The sequence below is a fragment of the Salminus brasiliensis genome, chromosome 23 (assembly GCF_030463535.1).
Source record: "Salminus brasiliensis chromosome 23, fSalBra1.hap2, whole genome shotgun sequence".
Classification (NCBI taxonomy): domain Eukaryota; kingdom Metazoa; phylum Chordata; class Actinopteri; order Characiformes; family Bryconidae; genus Salminus; species Salminus brasiliensis.
This window is the reverse complement of record NC_132900.1, coordinates 30,836,365-30,858,303: the sequence shown is the minus strand read 5'-3', so window position 1 is coordinate 30,858,303 and position 21,939 is coordinate 30,836,365. Positions and strand designations below refer to the sequence as shown.

Here is a 21,939-nt window from a genome sequence, read left to right as displayed (position 1 = left end):
ATCGGCTGAGATGGAATAGCTTTAACTAGGCGAAACACCTCGTATCTAACGACCTCTGACCTTTACTCTATTAGATATTTCAGTCTGTCTGACTAATATCTCTCTCTCTTATCTCACTTTTCTTCCCTCTACTCACCTTACTTGGCCACGCCCACTTTCAGGAGTTTCATCCACCTTTGTGTGGAATTTCCGGTCACTTCCTATCAGGCGGTTTGTGGACGTATCATACAGTAGCTAGCTACGCTAAACCAACACCCCAACAGGCTAGCTAACGTTATGTCAAGCTAATTCGTGCAGAGCTAACTTAGCTTTCCAACGCAACCCATAGAGATCAGAGTGATGTGGAGCTCCATGTCCGAAGAAGAAGAGGAGGACCTCTGTCTGTGGTTTTAGTGGGAGTGACTGTCTCTACGGTCCAGGGAAGAAGGCTTTCTACTAGATTTTGGAGGAGCATTGCTGTGAGGATTTGATTGCATTTGATTTGATTGCACTCAGCAACAAGAGTGAGGTCATGTTAGTGAGGTCATCCCACTTCATCTCCAACTCCCCAACTCATCCCAAAAGTACTGGATGGAGCTCCACCACCATCCATCATTCCACTGCTCCACAGCTCCTCAATGCTGGGGGACTTTACACCCCTCTACTAGCCCACGCCTGGCATTATTAGCCAGCATGATGCCAATAGGGTCTTGATGTTTACTGATCTGCTCCGGAGAGTCCTACTCTGGCAGTAGTGTGTTTATGTGTGTTTATGTGTGTTTATGTGTGTGCTCATTTAAACATCTAAGTCAACAGCGGGTGCACCTTAAAGTAGCTGACTGCATTCATTAGAAGGGGTGTCCACAAACATTTGGACATATAGTGTATGTGCGAGCTGAAATGGAAAAGTAGAGGACAGCTAAAAAACCCAGCTGGGGGATGTGAGTGGAGTATATGTCTGCTGCTCCGCGGGGCAAGACGTGCATCTTCTGTAGCGAGCTTTCTAATAAAGCCTGACCCGCTGCGCTAAATTACACGCTATCAAGCGCAACGAGCACACCGGGCCGTAAAAAAAACCTGCCCCGAAACGTCCCGTGGCACCGCGTTGTCTGAGCTGCCTTAATCGCACGGAGATTCACTGACACACTTTATCCTTCTATCTGTCTATCCAATATCTTCCAGGGGGAGAGGAGGAGAAACAGCAGAGCCTCGCAGACACACGCACTGGAAGTCTCATAAAAACCGAGCCAACCGCAGATGTCGTAAATATCTGCCCTCGGACGATAAGATATTATATCACAGGCTCTTCTCTGGGGCGTTCCTCAACTGACGTGAATGCATTTCGCCTCCATTACACCTCCCGTCATCCTCGAGTCGCCCGGCGAATGAGGCACGTCTCCGAACTCGACGTCTCCCGGCTTAGCGGCGCGATACGAGGCAGCGATTATGAGGATAAACAGAAATGCTGCCAAGGTACCATAAAACACGCTGCATGTCCAAATGTTTGTGGACATCTCTTCTAATGAATGCGTTCAGCTGCTGAAAAAGATGTGAAAATGCACATGCGTGTGTCTAGTCCCTGTAGAGAAGTAGAGAAGAAGCCAATAGAATAGGACTCTCTGGAGCAGATCATTAAACATGGGCCTACTGGCGCCATGCGGCCTAATGCCAGGCGTAGGCTAGAAGAGGGGTATAAAGCCCCCCAGCATTGAGAACGATGCATGGTGCTCCATCCAATGGTTTTGAGCAATAGGATGAGCTGGAGATGAGTTGAGAATGAAGTGAGGTGGTGATCAATCCTGACCTCACTAACATGACCTCACTCTTGTCGCTGAATGCAATCATATCCTCACAGCAATGCTCCTAGTACAAAATCTAGTGGAAAGCCTTTCTTCTTCTTCTCTGGACAGCTGGGACAGTTCCTCCAACAGAAGCAGGATCAGCTCTTTTTCATACCCTTGATTTCAGAAGAAACAATGAATGAGCAGGTGTCCCAATACTTTTGTCCATACAGTGTAGAAGTGAGCTCGTAGTTCATTGTTTTTAAGCAGAACCGCTAGTTTAACCCCTCCTCTCCCACCTCCGCTCTCTTTGTTTTGGCAGCACGTCCACTCCGGCGAGGGCACTCTGAGGTTCATGCACAGTGCTACAATAACTCAGGAGCCGTGTGTGTGTGTGCGCACGCTTCGAGCTACAGGGCAACGTGCCCTTCGTGTAACTTAATGCCCAAATACAACCTCGTCCATAACCTGACCCACGCTAACTCGAGCTAAACGACATGCCCATTAAAACCAGCATATCTAGAACACAGGTTCTAATTTGGAGGATAATAAAATACTCAACACAAAACTAATAAACTATAAATAAAAGATTCCAGCAGCCCTTATCATCACACAGGCTTCAGCTTTATAAGTGTCCATTACAGGAAATGTGATGGAAGTGGCCACTGTGGACTGCGTAACAATATCCGTATATCGAAGTATCGTGATTATATGTTTAGCAATACAGTATGGATTCTCTGTAAAGATTGTTGTCAGACAGTGGTTCATTTAGTGTTGTGTTTAAACCCTGACCACTAGATGGCAGTGCTGTGCTCTGTCTTCAGATCCCACGGTTCTGATTGGATAAAAAGTCAACTTGACTTTTATTCAGATTTTATGTGAAATCAAAATGATCAAATTCTGAGAAGTTGGTGAAATTCCCCTTTACGTGTTGTACACATGCAGTAGTTAGATTACCTGTCGTTACATTAAAAAGAAATACAGGTAGGACTGCATACACACACACACACACACTCCTCACACACCTTTACTGCAGGGCTCGTTCTTTATTGTGGCCGTGACTGTGGCGTGCAGCCTGCAGTGTGTGTGAAGTGATAAAGAAGGGGGGGATTTATCATGAGTAAAGTAGATGTGCAGTGCAGTGCAGGGTCTCTCCACTACGACACAAATACTGGAAATACAAGCAGAGTGAGAGAGAGAGAGACAGAGGCGGGGGGGTGGGGGGGTAACTATCCTCACATGGCTGTGTGCTCGACCCGTCTTAACATGGTAACTATCCACACATGCCCTGCTCCCCTGAGACTCATCAGCAAAGCCCAGCTGTGCGCTGGCCAGCAGAATTCAATTAGCACCACTGCACCAGCCTTTCAGAGAGAGAGAGAGACAGAGAAAGAGAGAGAGAGAGAGAGAGAGAGAGAGAGAGAGAGAGAGAGAGGGAGAGAGAGAGAGACAGAGAGGGAGAGAGAGAGGGGGGGAGAGAGAGAGAGAAATACAGAGAGAGAGGAAAAACAAGAAAGAGAGAGAGGGGGAGAGACAAAATAGAGAGAGAGAGAGAGAGAGAGAGAGCAAGCAAGACAGAGAGAGAGTTAGAGATAGAGAGAAATACAGAAAGAGAGAGAGGGAGAGTTAGAGATAGAAACTCAGAAAGAGAGAGAGAGAGAGAGAGAGAGAGAGAAAGAGAGAGAAAGAGGGAGAGAGGGAGAGAAAAAGAAAGAGAGAGCAAGCAAAAGAGAGAGAGAGAGTTAGAGATAGAAAGAGAGAGAGAGAGAGAGAGAGAGAGAGAGAGGGAGAGAAAGAGTGAAAGAGAGGAGAGAGATACTGTACATCAGGGTGTGATCGCCTGAGACACAGTGGGTAACACCCACCTCCCCATATCTCCCTGCTTCACTATCTACAGTAATACTTACTGTGGGTATTATTCCTCAGTAAAGTGTGTGTGTGTGTGTGTGTGTGTATTAACATGTATATTATTATATATAGTTTAGATATTAGAGAAAAAGGGAGGCAGAGAGCTTATTATTAGCCTAGCCTAGAGAGTGTAGCAGTGTACGAGCTTTTCTCCACGCTGTCATAAAACAGCGGCCCTTATTCATCGGAGTTGCGTACGGTGAAATCTGATCGTAAATTGAGTGCACGCAAATTCCACTGCACAACAACTGGCAGGTTCAAACGACTCCCAGCACAGCCAGGGACAGCCCTGCACAGCCGCAAGGCTAGCACGAACCGAACAGTGCGGGTTTACACACTGCAGCTCCGCTACGGAGGACAAACTGAAGGCCGGCATTAAGCATGCGTAGTACCCAACAGCGCCGCTCTCCAAAAACAATATCAGAGCAGGCCGGCCTCCCGCTCGCCTCTCTGTTAGGGGTGAAGGGTAAATTAAGGGAGGCCCCTGGAGGACTGAAAGAGGTGAAAAATTAAACCACAGGGTCAAAGAGCAGAGGTCAGGCCTTGGGGAGGGGGGGGTTGGTGTGGGGTGGAACTGACGTTGGCTGTATTGGCTGAATTTAGTGGGACTGTTAGAGCTCCATTACAGCAGAACAGTACTTCAAAAAGTACTAAAAAACAAACTAGTATTTCTAATATAGCTCCAGTATATTAGGTTGTTTAAAATACAGTACTAGCTGGTCCAGGGGGGGAAGTAAGGCCTACTGTGTGATGAGAGCGATGAGGGTTAAGATGGTTAAATAAATGAACATGGTTTAGGGCTGATCCAGATGCAGTCAAACAGCCAAGACAGGTTTAAACAACAGGAGATGCTAGACTAACTTTTCTAACAAACACTGGGCTTAAAGACGGTCACCAGCAAAGCAGCACTTCTAATAGCACTGGAAAGCAAAGCAGCACTTCAAAAAGTACTGGAAAGCAAAGCAGTACTTCTAATAGTACTGGGGGAAAAACGCAGTACTTCTAATAGTACTGAAAGGCAAATTAATACTTCTAATAGTACTGGAAAGCAAATAAAAAGAACTGGAACACAGAAAGGTACTTCTAACAGTACTGGAAGTATGTAAGTCATTAATAAATCATTTATACAAATGAACAAACAGACCATTTCAAAATAAAAGCCACTGACACAAACAAATGTAGTAACACAAAATGCCTTCAAACTGAAAGCTAAAATTTGTGTGTTTAATTGTGTCTTTTGCTGATCTGAAAACAATGCGATCCGTGACTCAAAAAAAGTGATCCAATCTGAAGTGTGGGTTTTGTGATCCGTCAGTCCTCCAACACTTCAATCAATATGAGCAAGACTCATCATTTAGAGTCCTGTTAAACCCCAACACCACCTTCCTGCTGAACTGTTGGCTTGGATAATATCTTCAACTTCATTTACTAAAACACAACAAACTCAACCTGGGATTTCAGTGTTTGAATATCGGCTCAACAGGTTTCTTAGTAAGATGGACAACCAAGGCCCGAGTGTGGGTTATCTTAAAGGAGATCACTAAAGCTCTCCTCCAATTGGACAGGCTTGACTTTTGGCTTCAGTTACCTGGCTAACCAAAAAACGCTGCTTTGTCCTGCAGAGTTCTTAGGTCACAGAGGAATAATATGCAGTCCAGGTTTCACTGTGAGACAGGCGTAACCAAGCCAGAATGTAGAATGAGAAATCTGCCTAACTCAGCAAGTCATAAACAGTAACACCACTTCTAATAGTACTGGAAAGCAAAGCATTACTTCTAATACTACTGGAAAGAAGAGCAGTACTTCTAATAGTACTGGAAAGCAAAACAGTACTTCAAAAAGTACTGGAAGGCACAACTTGGAACTTCAAATGATACTGGAAGGCAAACTATTACTTCTAATAGTACTAGAAAGAAAAGCAGTACTTCTAACACTACTGGAAAGAAGAGCAGTACTTCTAATAGTACTGGAAAGCAAAACAGTACTTCAAAAAGTACTGGAAGGCACAAATTGGAACTTCAAAAAGTACTGGAAAGCAAAACAGTACTTCAAGAAGCACTGGACAACAAAGCAGCACTTCTAATACTACTGGAAAGAAGAGCAGCACTTCTAATAGTACTGGAAAGCAAAGCAGCACTTCATAAAGTACTGGAAAGAAGAGCAGCACTTCTAATAGTACTGGAAAGCAAAGCAGCACTTCATAAAGTACTGGAAAGAAGAGCAGTACTTCTAATAGTACTGGAAAGCAGAACAGTACTTCAAAAAGTACTGGACAGCAAAGCAGTACTTCTAATAGTACTGGAAGGCACAAATTGGAACTTCAAAAAGTACCGGAAAGCAAAACAGTACTTCAAATAGTACTGGAAAGCAAAGCAGTACTTCACAGAGGACCGGTGTTCTTTGGAATGATGGTGGCGCTACCCAGTACTTTTGGATGGGATGATTTCTAGACTGCCCCAGCCAGCATGCTCATGTGGGGCTCATATGGGTGGAACGTGGTCTAGGTGTGTTCCAGGTGGGCATGGGCTCGGGTGAGTTTGTAAATGTGTTGTTACTGGGACCCAGTCGGGCTTAAGCGTTAAGATTGAGTGGTCTGAGCCCGAGGGAGAAGTTAAGCGCCAGCATGCAGCCTCTCGTCCTCTCGTCCTTCCTCTCTCCCCTGATACTCAGTAATGCAGTAATGAACTTTCAGCTGGCAGCCTCTGCTGTACAGTGATTTTAGTGGGGGTGCTGCAGGGGTCTTTAAGGCAACGGAGAGGAAAGTCATGGAAACTTTAGTGCAATTTTACAGCCAAAGAGCATCAAGTTAAATCAAAGGAACACGGTGCAAAACGGAAAGCTGTACCAAAGGCATGTGCTAACCCTGAAAGGTAACTTTTCTGCAGCTGCAGATGATTTATCGTTTGTTACTTTGTGGTGAAAGCAGAAACCTCTCCAATCTGCGTCTCAGATGAAAGAAGTTGGCTGAGTCCAAATTAGTTCAAATTAGTGCTTTATCAACATGAAAAATTAAGAACTTCTTGTTTTTTCTTCTATTAAAGAGTTACGCTATGTCCTAATATTTGTGGATGCCCTTTCTAACGAATGCATTCAGCTACTTAAGTTGCACCCTTTGCTGACACAGATGTGCAAATGCACACAGACACACACAGCTTGTCTAGTCCCTGTACAGAAGTTCTGCCTATAGAATAGGGCTAGAGGGGTATAAAGCCCTGTCCAGCATTGAGCTGTGGAGCAGTGGACCAACTTATTAATTGGCAGGCCTTTAATCACATGTCCACACAGGCAGTCCGAGCAGACAAGCTAGAAGACAAAGACACCCATACTCACCATCTGTATAAGACACAGATGGAATTTGGCACCAGTGAGCACACATGCCCGGAGCAGTGGGCAGCAATCACTTGCTCAAGGGCCCAACAGTGTCCAGGTATCAAACCAACAACCCGTTCATCAACAGCCCAGAGCTGTAGCTGCTGAGCTCTCCCTGCCCCAGAATGCACTTATTGGATATTTCAAATGCAGCCAGCCACCGTAGCCTTCATTTGCTTCAGCTTGCCAGGTTTAGCTTTAGCTTTCAAGGTTACTCAAAAACTCAGAAAGAGGGCGGAGCCATGTTAGCCTTGTTATTGAAATACGATATCCTTTTGTTTTTGCATTAAAATGAGATGTAGCTTGAGTATAAGAACAGCAGTGACTCCTTCCATTTGTCTTAATATTAATTAACTATTTAAACATGGGTTAATGACCAGTGGGGGTCAAAGAGCTTTGACTTGCTATAAAGTCAGATCGGCCAACTAGAAACCTATGAAAATACCCTTTACTCGGGGGCCCAGAGGAGCCAAATTCACTTATTTAGAAAGACAGATTTAGCAAACAGCTGCCAGTGTAACAGCACAACCCCTTTTTTCACCCTACACCCCTAGATTCACCCTACACCCCTCTCATAGAGATACGCAGCACATCCTTGGCAACTGTCCTTGGTGAACCGAAGATGGCTGGAGACTAGTATTCCGAACCCAAGGTACAGGACGTGTCCTATTGAAACTGGGACAGGTTTCTAGTTGGGCGATCTGACGATCTGACTTTATAGCCAGTGAAAGCTATGTGACCCTCACTGGTCATTAACCCACGTTTAAATAGTTAATTAATATTAAGACAAATGGACGGAGTCACTGCTGTTCTTGCACTCAGGCTACGTCTCATTTTTACGCAAGCACACAGAATCCTGACGATATTGAAGGAAGCGTAACTCCGCAATCCCCCTCTCCTTCAGTAACTATAACCCTCGGGTCCTCAGAGCCTCCCTCCTTCTCCTCTCTTTCTCTCTCTGACATGTTTGCCTTGCCTGTGAAGGTACTGATTTAATGGCCCAGGGAGTAATGACTCTGCCAGAGGGGCTGGCAGACCAGTGTCTGAGGCTGTCATTTATTTCTCTCCCTCTCGCTTTCCCTCCCCCTTTCCCTACAGAAAGAGCCTGCGAGAGAGAGAGAGAGAGAGAGAGAGAGAGAGAGAGAGAGAGAGAGAGAGAGAACTACCCCCATTTTAACGTTTTATAGAGACCAGTCCACTCAGCTGCTGCTTTGCCAACTTTTCTGTTCGGGACAGGGTAGATCGGACAGCTCCGCACGTCGCCTCTCAGCCACCGATGCGCCTCTTGCTCGTTTCCTCGCTCACTTCTCTGCCTCCTTTTTAGCTTCCGAGCTGCATATATACACAGTATACACATATATGTCCAAATGTTTGTGGACATTCCTCTTAATGAACGCATTCGGCTACTTCAAGTTGCACCCGTTGCTGACACAGATGTGCAAATGCACAGATACACATCATTTGTCTAGTCCCTGTATAGAAGACGTACTGCCCATAGAATAGGACTCTCTGGAGCAGATCAATAAACATCATGAAGCTATCGGCACCATGCTGCCTAATAATGCCAGGCGTGGGCTAGTAGAGGGGTGTAAAGCCCCCCAGCATTGAGGAGCTGTGGAGCAGTGGAAGAACTGTGTTCTCTGGAATGATGGATAGTGGTGGTGCTCCATCCAGTACTTTTGGGATGAGTTGGGGTGGTGATCATCATCCAAGATCCAGACCTCACTAACATCACCTCACTCTACTTTTGTAAAGGATCGGGTATTGGCCTTTAGATTGCGTTCCACTTAGCATAGATGCTTAGGTTTGCTGTAAAGTGCAAAACATCTGGCGTCCTTTAATAAACATGATCCTCGATCATGCAGATGCAGATAAACTTCTCATTTTTTCAAAAACTATCCCAGACAGAGATCATCTGTGGCATTATTTTAGTGAGTAAACCACAACAGAGCTTTATTTGAACTGGTAAGTTTGGTGACGTTACCAGTTAGCAGCCAAAACAAAAGCTAAAGTTGGCTTCTAATGCTAACTCTCCATTCCACCTTAAATAGTGCCGCAGTTACAGTGTGTACATGTCAGCAGCAGAGCGGAACTGCTGCGTTATTTAAGGTGGAACTGAAAGTAAACGAGACCCGGCAGCAACAGCAGCAGGCGGCCAAAGAGCAGCAGGTGAAGACTGGGTTAGTTTATCTGTCAGAAAAGGATTTCCACAAAATGTTGCTCTACGTTCTGCCGTTTTTCTCCACGCTACCAAAAAAGCCCACCCAGTCTGATTGTAGCCGTGCAACAACACAGATCTTCTATCCCATTTGTCTCCAATGTCTTTCCTCTGGAATTCCGTCTGGTTAGAAACCAAACTATTGTATACTCACTGTACTGAACTGAGTGATTGACATCTCTGATAAGGTACACAATATGGACAAATGTATGGGGACACCTGAGGATTTAAAGAGTTGATCCTTCTTTTTTGGAGTACCACTAGATGTTGGAGGAGATAAATGCCTTAAATGTAAATGTAAATGTTCGACCAGTGAGAGAACCACGCTCCATTCTCTGGTTCTAAACCAGCGGGAGGAGGCTAACACGAATGCTAATGTACATGCACTAGTGATTAGACTGCAGAGTTGTAAAGGAGCTGGGAGCTGAATGGTCAGGTAGGTCAGTCAGACTGGACTGTAAGATATTAAACACTACAGAGTTCAAAACAGTGGTTTTAAAAGTTGCTCAGAGTAGATCAGATCAGAATTTAGTCTGATTTTAGAAACTGCTGCTAAAACAGTGATGTTACTGCTGTGGATTAGCATGTCTTACCCAAGTTGTGGGGCTGTACTATGTATAGAAACACAGAGATCGGATTGGAGCAGATCGGAATTGGCCACTAGTCAGCATTAGGAGACTCTAGGATCGGATCTGGAGGTTAAAAAAAAACAAAACAAAAAAAAACCTTGATTGGGACGTCCCTATTTAGAAGGGACTGGAAAGTCTGACCCATCTCTCCTTCTCCACATGCTCACTCTCTCTCTCTTTCCCTGTTCTCTGAACATCTGCCTCGCTCTTCCCATTCTAGCAAATAACTTGTCATAAAATCTGTGTCAAATTTATAGAGGCCGATTGCAGCCGCAGATCTGCAGGAATTAAAGAAAGAGACTCCACCACTGGTATCCAGTGTAATTTAGATGTTATTTGGTGCTAGACACGAAAGGCCCAGAATTGGGCCATGGAACAGTGATTCATTGCATCATGCTGAGATATCTGCGCTAGGCGTGCAGCCTCTGCACTGGCCTGCTTCTCTTTCTGCCTCTGTGGCTTAGTTGGAGATAGCTGCTGAGATAAGTCTTTGTTTAAGCTCTTAAAAGAAGCCTGGGGGAAGATCATCGTGTGGTTATCTGTGGCTCGTCACTGCCGTTCTGCTCTGGTGGAGTGGGTGTCAATGTGAGGCAGCTTCCATTTTGCTGCACTGCACAGAGACAGCTCTGTTCTAGTCTAATCCGATACTCACTGTACTGGGCTGAGTGATGGACATCTCTGATAAGGTACACGATATGGACAAAAGTATTGGGACACCTGAGGATTTAAAGAGTTGATCCTTTTTTTTGTTGGAGTAACTGTCTCTACTGTCCAGGGAAGAAGGCTTTCTACTAGATGTTGGAGGAGCATTGCTGCAGAGCTGGAGTTCGTAAAGTCAAGATGTTGGACGATTGATTACCATCCCACCTCATCCCAAACTCCCCAACTCACCCCCCCAAAAGTACTGGATGGGGCACCATCCATCATTCCAGAGAGCACAATTATACCCCTCTACTAGCCCCCGCCTGGCATTAGGCAGCATGGTGCCAATAGGCTCATGTTTGTGTATCTGCTCCAGAGAGTCCTATTCTATTGGCAGTCTAGTCTCTACAGGGACTAGATAAGCTGTGTGTGTGCACATTTGCACATGTGTATCAGCAATGGGTGCTTAAACTTACAGTAGCTGAACGCATTCATTAGAAGGGGTGTCCACAAACTTTTTTTTTTTAACATATAGTGTACGTTGGTTTTACAAATTCTACAAGAAGTTTTGGTCGAGTTTGAGTCAGACGTGGAGGAAAAGAACTCTGGATCTTTTGGATCACAGATGATCTGATTATCCGTGATTTGATCATCCAGTACTAACAAACAGTGAGTTGTGCAGTCCTGCTCTGCTCTGTAATCCAGGCCAGTTTGCTCTTTGGCACCGCCAGCTTGACCGTGTTTGCTGCACGTTTAGGGTTTTGTTTTTTTTTGTCTCGGGAAAGCTCCAACACTGATCCAAGAGCCGTCTTAAAATAGGGTTCAACCGCTCTCGCCTGGCGCCCTGGGACATGACAGTGTGTGCGCAGCGCAGGGCGTCTGGAAAGTGGACCAGCAGCTCGCGCCTTTTGAAGCAAGGGTGCTGTCAGCGGAGCATGAGAGAAAGGAGGGGTAGGGGGTACAGAGAGAGAGAGAGAGAGAGAGAGAGAGAGAGAGAGAGAGAGAGAGAGAGAGTTATGAGTGCAGATTTACGGGTCTTTTTTTTTCTTATCTGTTTTCATCACATGAGCTCGGCCCGTGCAGATGTAGAAAGTGTCACTATTAAAACGCCAGATCAGACTAAGGGGGGCAAGGGGGTGTTACGTGAGAGTAAGAGTGTGTGTGAGAGAGAGAAAAAGAGAGAGAGAGAGAGAGAGAGAGAGAGAAAGGGAGAGAGAGAGAGAGAGAGAGAGAGAGAGAGAGAGAGAGAGAGAGAAAGGGAGAGGGCACAACTGTGTGGAAAAACAGCAGATGTGGAGGGGTTGGACCGGAGAGAGAGAGAGAGAGAGAGAGGGCGAGCGAGCAGCGAAACAAAGAGAGTCCTGAGTCAGCAACAGTTTTCTCCCCAGGCAACTGGGTTGGGCTCCTCCACTCTTCGTCTTTCACTGACTTATACTCACACGCTCGCTCTCTCTCTCTCTCTCTCTCTCTCTCTCTCTCTCTCTCTCTGTCTCTCTCTCCCTCTCTCTCTTTCTCTCTCGGCCTCCTACTTACTCTCTCTCGCCCTCCCTCTGCCTCCAGCACTAGAAAAGGCCAGCCCAGGTCTTGCCAGCGGAGACACAAACCGTAGTAAGGTTTTTCATTTTGCCGGCGTTCGTTTATTTAACGCACAAAAGATCCCGGCTGTGTGACCCTCGGCTTATACACTAGATGTCCAAATGTTTGTGGACACCCCACCTAATCTAATGAATGCATTCAGCTACTTTATGTTGCACCCACTGCTGACTCAGATGTGCAAATACACACACACAGCTTGTACTGCCCATAGGATAGGACTCTCTGGAGCAGATAGTAAACATGAACCTATCGGCACCATGCTGCCTAACACCAGGCGTGGGCTAGTAGAGGGGTGTAAAGCCCCCCAGCATTGAGCTGTGGAGCAGTGGAAGAACTGTGCTCTCTGGAGTGATGATGGTGGTGGTGCTCCATCCAGTACTTTTGGGATGAGGTGGGGTGGTGATCAATCATCCAACATCCTGACCTCATGAACTCTAGCTTGTCACTGAATGCAGTCAAATCCCCAAATGCAATAATCCTTCAAAATCTAGTGGAAATCCTTCTTCCCTGGACAGTAGAGACAGTTACTCCAATAAAAGCAGGATCAACTCTTTCTAGTACTTTTAATTTTGGAAGAAACAATCAATGAGCAGGTGTCCCAATACTTTTTTTTCTTCATATAATAAATATTTTTTGGTTTTAAACCTACACCTATTTATTTTCATAATCACCGGCACTCACACGTTTAACATGTCGTCCGGGTGAGGCTACCTATGAAGTGTTTTCGTACACGCGGGCACATTCTGGCTTTAACGGCCGCTACTTCACAGCCAGTTAAAACAGCCGTCAGACGCATGGCCCAACGGTGCACGCGGTAAAAATACGAGTTGGCATAGCCACTTTAAGAGGGCTGCTCCCTGGATGGCGCTGCTCTACATGTGCACACACTGGTCTATAAATGTCCACATAGTTTCTGTTTTCTCACACTTGCCCTCAGGTGTGTGGAAGACAAATATAGGCCCTGTGTTTACTCAGGAATGGCATTTCAGGCAGCGATTGTGAGAAAACAGAGCAGCACGCAAGTAAAGCCTGCATGTTGTGTATGTGTGCACATCCTTGGTCACACGGCAACATTAGCCTGGTATCTCCTGCTCTGACCTAAAGAAGCACACTTTGGATATTAAACAGGTCTTGCTTTAGCCAGAGATCCCTAAAGCTTCTCCAACCTCGCACCAGCAGCTAGCAAAGAAAGCATTTGTGGGTGGGGCATGCGGAGGTTAACCGAGGCTGTCCGTGATGGACTGGCCACTGTATTGGTAAATATACCTTCCCTATAACTTTCTCCATTTGTTCTGGCTAATTAGTGGACAGCAGGGTCAGCGCTCCGACGCTAGGCCGCATGTTCACCCCAAACCAGAAGAAAAGACACGACTGGCTCAACCATCCATCACACCGTTCCAAATTAGCCCCCGACACAACGCTGTGGGCGAGGGCTGGGGTCCGCTCAGACGAAAGCCAATGCCAGCGTTGTTATCATTGGAAGACTTACAGTACACCACTGTTAGGCTCGCTTGGGTTTGTCCCTGAAGAGTACGGTTGGACCGGAACAAAAGTGAAAGCAAAACTGTGGATGCGTATACACACACACACACACACACACACACACCATCTTATCCACATATGGAACAGCTTTACTTTGTGTTATAGAAGCAATACGGGCATTAAGTACCACATACAATTCCCAACTACAGGTTTCCTTAAAAAACAGCACTAAGACGCTCCGCCCCTTCAGCCGTGAAACACACAAGAACACAAACAGCTGGCAGAACTCCTCAGGATGACCCAACACTCATCAGGACCCGTAACCCTTGCTTTTTTTTATAATAACAGACTTGAATGTAATATAAAACAATGCCAGTCTTCAAAAACGCACTATTCGCTATAAAGACGTCCCAATAAAGGTATTTTTACCCCCAATCCAATCTGATCCGATCCGAGTCTCTTAATGCTGACCATCGGCCGACTTCAATCCGACCTTTGTGTTTCTATAAATAATACAGCCCCACAACTTCCCTAAGTCGTGCAAATCCACAACAGTAAACAGCAGTAAAATCACTGTGTTTATTAGTACCAGTTCTTATAATCAGACTAATCTGTTCTCGGTCTAATCTGATCTACTTTGTTTGGAGCAACGATTGTTTTAAACTCCAGTCTGACTGACCATTCAGCTCAGTTCCTACAGCTCTGCAGTCACATCACTTAGTGTGGGTGCATTAAAAGTAGAGTAGCTGAATGCATTCATTAGAAGAGGTGTCCACAAACATTTGGACAGACGGTGTATTATGTTATTTTGAACCATTGGAAGGTGGAGTGGTTGAGAAACGAGCACTAAAAGGTCTCCGGACAGAATTAGGTGCAACCTCTGCATTTATGCTTAGCCAACAGTACGCAGCTATAGTGTGCAACGAGAGGAGACACTCATACCCAGTGTGAGTATATGTGTGTGTGTGAGAAAGAGAGAGAGCCAGAGGAAGAGAAGAGCGTGCAAAAAGAGTCACACTTGTTAGCAGGGGTGACACAGTGTCAGGGATTGTGACAGAGCCCAGACGCTAGACACCAGCTGCAGCCACTCGTAAATAGACTGTTGTCTAGTGGGCACATGTGCATGTGTGTGCACTCACGCGCTCGGTCACTGACACTCACACAGGCATTCCCATACACACTCCGGCTCACACTGAACCGAACTGACTGGACTCATGCGTGTACGAATGTCCAAATGTTTGTGGACACCTCTTCTGATGAATGCATTCAGCTACTTTACGTTGCACCCATGGCTGTACGCACACAAACAGACACAGCTTGTAGAGAAGTCCCTGTAGAGAAAGAAGTACTGCCAATAGAACAGGAGCAGATATAAACATCATGAACCTACTGGCACCCTGCTGCCTAATGCCAGGCATGGGCTAGTAGAGGGGTGTAAAGCCCCCCAGCAATGAGCTGTGGAAGAGCTGTGTTCTCTGGAATGGTGGATGGTGGTGGAGCTCGGGGAGTTGGGGATGAGGTGCGATAGTGATCATCCAACATCCTGACCTTACTAACTCTGGCTCTTGTTGCGGAATGCCATCAAATCCTCACAGCAATGCACATCACTCCAAAGTCTAGTAGAAAGCCTTCTTCAACAAAAGCAGAAGAAACTCTTTTTAATACCCTCCTTGATTTAGGAAGAAACAATGAATGAGCGGGTGTCTCAATACTTTTGTCCATTTAGCGTGAGTAGTTTTACCCACTTACACACACACACTAAAGTCTTTGTGGTGACCGAACCAACAGGCAGTGAAAGCAATCAAGTTAGGGAGTAAATTTAATTGTGTTTGTTAATTTAACACTCGTGGGTTTAATGTGCAACCTGAACTTGGCTTCAGTAACCCCAATCAGTAGGACCCCTTGTTTGCGGTTAAGGTTGCCAGCTCTACCCCCCTCTAGGATCAGGGCAAGCGTGCACACCAATACCCACACACATGTGCACGGTATCGCATGTCTACAGCCTCATACTGCAGCTTATCTGCGCAGCGTCACTGTGTTACTCATGAGAAAACTATATGGAGCTCCTAGATGTATTTCTAGTAACCCATATGTTTGCAGATGCTGGGGCGCAGTAGAGGCCCCCGGGCCCCCAGCACGAGGCTGATAGGAGGAGTGGTTGGAGAGTTTGAGTGTGCTGTATCTGCCCCAGGCGGCTAAGTGGAGTCCTGCTGGAGGTGAAGGGTTAAACGAGCCGGCTTCCTGCTGAGCCAGCACTCCGTGAAGTGCAAGGTTTCATTGTACCAGATACAGAATGAAACTCCTGCCCATTAGTCATGGTAGTAACGCCGAGACTCCTCGCAGAACCCTTAACCCTTTCGCCACCACTAACTCCTGCAGAGTCAGAGCCAGAGGCTTGGCAGCTGTGAACACTCCACGGAAATTAGTTTCCACGGGCTGGAAACTACTCACTCACTCACCGTCACCTGGCAAAGAGCAGAAACACGCAATCCAGAGCTATTAGGAGTGAACGCTCTCATCAATGGAAAAAGTCACGGGTGAACCTATAGGCAACATCGGGAAATACAGATATACCATAGGCCAGTGTACAGTGTACATACACACACACACACACACACACACACACATATATATATATATATATATATATATATATATATATATATATTGACAGGCATAAACTGCTGTTGGTCACAGAGCACCAGGAATTCACTACAGGAAACACTGAAGCTCAGCTCGCTGGTGTCCCTCAACCCACTTACACTTTACACAAATTTCTAACCACTTTCACTCTGCCTGTACTTCTTTACTTCTTTCTAGTTATTTTATTAATTTATTTACTTGTTTATTACTATCCATATTACCTCATTCTTGTTTTATTGTGGTTACTTTTCTTAGTATTTCTTATAATAATTTACTTGTATTATTTTTAGTATATTTTAACTTCTAGCCATCTCTACTCTGCCTGTAGCTGTTTTACTTGATTTTAATTATTTTACTTATTTTAATTTCCGTTTATTTCATTACTTTTATTAGTAATTGTATTTTTTAATTAGTTTAGCTTTGTTTTAGTTTCCTTTTTTATTTATTTAGTTGTAAATTGTTTTATTTTGTTGGTTGTTTTGTTGGTTCATTACATTCCTAGAATTTTTTATTTGATCTTTTGACATGCTCCGAAGAAAGCCAGCCGAACTGAACCAGCTAACAGACGCCTGTGTCAACCAACCTCGCTTAAGGGCGATGAGGGAAGAGAGAGCGCCCTCTACCCATCTGGAGTGAGCACGGCCTATTGTGCTCTCTTGGACTTCGGCTGCTGATGGCAAAGCAATATGGTTCTGCATTCAAACTCATGACCCCTGGGCAACTAGTTTCTTTTATTAGTTTTATTTTTATTATAGTCACTATAATATATATTATAATCAGTTATTAGTTATTACAAACCGTTATTTGTGATATATATATATATATATATAGAGAAAGATAATTTTAAATTACTTTATTCTAGATTCCTTCTAGATTATTTTAAAAGCTTTAAAAGTTGACTTTAAGATTTTTTACTTATCTTTTAATTTCTATTTGTTTTATATATATATGTGTTAATGAACTATAAACTATTGTTTAATCAAATCACTTACTTTTCTTACTTATCTTGATTTCTTCCATGTTTTTTTTTATTTAAGTATTATTATTATATAATGATTATTTAATTATATTATTATATAATTTACTATAAATGATGCATGGAAAATGAGGGTCACCCTTAATGTACGTCTGAATGAAATTAAAGGTTGACTGCTTGATTGATTGAAATCTGGAGCTTGTATATTCCCTCTGTTCCTTCATATTTGCAATGTATGCCTCTCTGCACACAGGTACATGGACTATGTCTACAGTAGGTTCATTAGAAGGAGGCAGAAAAGGGGATAAGAGAATGAAAGAGGGAGGGAGGGAGTGAGAGACTGAGGGAAGGAGGGGGTGATAGATTGTAGGAGGGAGGGAGGGAGGGAGGGAAGGAGGGGGCAGAGAGAGAAAACTTTCGAGTGTTAACAGCGAGGCCTTCCAAAGACAGCTGGCGAGAAGAGGAGGAGGGGAGCCGAGAAGAAGCTGGAAACTTTCGAAATTTGGTTTCTTTGAATTTCTTTTATTTCTCCCCCACCATTGTTTCTGTCCTCCTCCTCTTCTGCTCTCTCTAGACAAAACTTCAGACGCTCGCCCACTCCACGCCATGACATTCTAGAGCCGCTTAGAACTCGAGGAGGCAAGCGCGAATGCTAGAACGTTAAGACGGCTCGGAGAGTCTCAAGGCACTGTCATGAGATCCAAAGCTGAGAGTCTAGCTACACTTCCCCACATCACTGAGTAGCCTTTGTTAGTCTCCCTGATTAACCCTTTAAAGCCTGAAGTGGAAATTTCAGATTTTGTAAAAACCGGAGTGTTTTTTTGACCTTTTGACCAATTACTTTTGTCCAACGTTAAATAACACTATGGACTCATATATGATACATTTCAAACCTAAACACCAAATAGTTTTACCCCTTATACTCGGAGCTGCCTTTCAAAATTTACTTAAGTCGTTTCAAACTTAGAAACCTGTACGTATTTTTCTGGTGCATGCAGTGCACTGGTGATCCACCAGGGGGGCCGAAACATAAATAAGATTTGTTTTATTCTATATATGAATAATTAGCTTAAATTTATTATATACATTATTTTTTTATTATACATAATCTTATTGTATTGTCACACTGGTGTCGGGTATTACAGTAATATCTATATTACTTATAATAATAATTAATGACCGTGATGTCAATACTACTTCCATTTTAATACCCTTGATATCAGAAGAAACAAATAATGAGGTGTCCCAATACTTTTGTCCATATAGCGTACCTATTACTTCCCACACTTATTAATTTAAAGTTCATTGCTCATTAATTTACACACTTTTAATTAATGATATCTCCAGTAATTTCAATACTACCTATATGACTGTCATTAATTAAATAATACTGAAAATAATTATTATTGTCCAAACAAATAGTTATCGTGGCCAGCCTACTGATACTACAGTTTAACTAGAAATATTTTTCAAATGAAAAAAATATTAATTCATACGCTCTAACCATGAATATGAGATATGAATGGGGTGAGACATTGTGGGACAGCACAATGACTAATGGCACAATCCCACATGCTAAAAAAGTGACTGAGAGGCAGAGAAAGAGAAGGCTGATCTAAAGGCAAACGCCACACACAGGAAGTCTACAGCATGATTCTATGATTACTAACTCTTTCTCCTACACATTACACATTCAACACATCCCAGCCCCCCACAGCTCTTGGCCTCCTTCACTACACTTCATTTTGAGCATTAGTCGGAGGGAACACTTTTGTCAGGGAAAGAAAACAGAATGCATGACTAAACTGCTACCAATTATGTCTTAGCATGTGGAATTCGCTTAGATGCAATAACCTAAATCTTATTTTGGGATTATTGTAGTACTATTATGATATTAATTAACTTGTATCTAATGTATTTATACAACTTTTAAGTAATTCTATGTACTAAAAGTGCAGAGAAATGTCAAAACAAAAAAAAGCTTCAAACAAGCAAAATGCTCTGCCAGTTCAATAGTTAAAATGACATAAAACAGGTAAAAATAAGTTAGTAATAAGTTAAATACTCGTAAAATATTCCTTCACTAATGTAAAAATGAGAAATATCCGATTTTTCGACTACATTTAAGAAACATTAAGAAGCTTACATATCATTTTTTTGCAGTGTACCAGTTGTAGAGTACCAAGCCACAAATCTAAAAATAAAATATGTCAATAGTTTTTGTATCTGAGGTGTTAAAATCTTTCATACAGTCCCCTTTTTAGATCTGTGATATCTACAGAGCGTTTTGAGGGGCTTGCTGACATCACAATCCGCCTGGATCTGGGATGCACCTGGAGCTCTGTGTTTGGACATGTGTGTGTGTGTGTTTTTCCATACCCCAGTCTTGTCACACAGTCGGAGGGTGTTGAAGGAGCCCACGGCGAAGACTTCACCATCAGGCGCCCAGGCCACAGAGGTGATGGGGTAGTCATTACAGGAGGAGGAGTACAGCAAACGCCCATAGCTGTCCCAGACCTGAATCAGAAAGGCAGACACGAGCACAGTCAAACGGTTCAAAGCGATAAATCATAACGTCCTCAGAGCTGTAATCAAACTCTGATATTATGCAGATTGACAATTTTTATAATACAATCTGTTGACTGTAATGCAGTCGATGTGACAAACGTTACTTTAGCTTTGACTTATTTCGTACCACTTCAAAGGTTATGAACATCATGATGTTCAGCTTTTTCCACAGAGCTGTGGTGCTCATCAACCACAGTGGACCCCTAACACTTTAAATAGAACTTTACAAACCCAATTACGGTGGCCCAGAACTCCACTCTGTGCTATAAATGCATCGTTTTATTTTATACCACAGTCAGTTCCAATAAACACCAATGAAGTGTGCATGTACACTACCGGTCCACAGTTTTAGAACACCCCTATTTTTGTAGTTTTTATTGACATCAGAGCAGCTCAAGTCCAGGGAGCAGCCTGAAATAGCACAAATATAGGCAGTAAACTGTCAGGGGGTTAAAAATGAACAGAAACCTGGAAAATATTTGTAATAAATAAACATAAAATGTCTTAGTTTATGAAACAGGTCAGTATTTATAACGTGCAGCTATTCTGTTGCAGTAAAAATTCTGTGCAAACTGTTTAGGTATCCCAAAATTTGCTGATTACTTATAAACTCTGCATGAGCTCTGTATAGAAGTAGTGCTGGAACTGACTGTCCTCCTAAGATAAACTCTCTAGGGCAGGATTTGGGCAATACTGCACACCAGGATTGCTGTTGTAATGGCTACAAACCAACAATGGAAACATATAGACCATTCTAACTTCTAACTGAGAAACTGCTGTGAGTGCAGTTCTCTACACCATTAAAACACTCTTTAGAAACTGAAGGACGCTCTCCCAGCTAACACGTCCATGTGGGTAGCCTGTGTGGGAAGCCCAGCTGGGAATCTGAGAGTTTTGTACATTTACATTTACGACATTTAGCGGACACTCTGATCCCGAGCGACTTACAAGGTTACTCGTGTTACAGCGTTGGGCCAATATAGTGTAAGGAGTCTTGCCCAAGGACTGTGATTGGTGTAGCGAAGGCTACCACCAAACCCCAGTCTCCCAAGTGGTGTGGTAGCTCACTGGCAGGTAGTGGTGTTATCTGTTTCGCCACACCAACCTTGTCCTCAGGTTCCACATTGGCCCCACATATGGATACCCACCAGGGTCAGTGATGGGACAAGAAGAGGTTAAACTGGGGCCCATCTGGTTTATACACTGCATACTGGGCCTAGATGAGACCCATGTGAGATGATGGTGGTCTGTAATGATAACAATGAAAACACATGTACAGACCCACTCAGAGCCCATGCGCTCCTGGAACCCACCTAGTCCATGTTCCACCCACGTGAGCCTTACATGAGCATGTTGGCTGGGTCTGGAGGACCCAAATCCACAACGACTTGGAGCTGAGGGTTTGAAAGGTCAGTTGGCCGTAAGACGCTCATGGCGAAGATGGTAAATTAGGAAAGTGAGGCTTGCCTGGGCTGTGAAGCTACCCCAAAAGATGAAGCCCCTTACCTTGTACTTGCAGTCTTCACCTCCAGACAAAATCAAATCATTCATGGAGTTCCAGTCCACTTTCAGAATAATGCCATCATGAGCTTTCCACTGTAGAGAGGTAGAGAGAGAGAGAGAGAGAGAGAGAGAGAGAGAGAGAGAAATAGACGATTACAAATGTATTATTACACATTAAGGGGAAGAATACAGCAAATCACAATGGACAAAAGTATTGGGACACATCTCTACTGATATCAAGGCTATTAAAACGAGTTTCTCCTGCTTTTGTTTGAGTAATTGTCTCTGCTGTCCAGGAAAGAAGGCTTTCTACTACATTTTGAAGCAGGAGCATTGCTGTGAAGATTTGACTGCATTCAGCGACAAGAGCATTAGTGAGGTCAGGATGTTTGATGACTCCCCAACTCATTCCAAAATTACTGGATGGAGCTCCACCATCATCATTCCAGAGAACACAGTTCTCCTACTGCTCCACAGCTCAATGCTGGGGGGCTTTATACCCCTCTGGCATTAGGCAGCATGGTGCCAATAGGCTAATGTTTGTTTATCTGCTCCAGAGAGTCTTATTCTATTGGTAGTACTTCTCTACAGGGACTAGACAAGCTGTGTGTGTGCATTTGCACATTTGTGTCAGCAATGGGTGCA

At 44.0% G+C, this 21,939-nt stretch overlaps 1 protein-coding gene across 1 annotated transcript in view; it reads right to left on the bottom strand.

The window, feature by feature from the left end:
• The window catches only part of ift80 (intraflagellar transport 80 homolog (Chlamydomonas)), an 81,964-nt gene that overhangs the window by 38,542 nt on the left and 21,483 nt on the right, over positions 1-21,939 (bottom strand). The window contains exons 7-8 of the mRNA XM_072669131.1: positions 21,298-21,387; positions 19,603-19,740 (exon numbers count right to left, since the gene is read on the bottom strand). Coding sequence (XP_072525232.1) covers positions 19,603-19,740; positions 21,298-21,387 — 228 coding nt within the window. The remainder of the gene's footprint in view (positions 1-19,602; positions 19,741-21,297; positions 21,388-21,939) is intronic.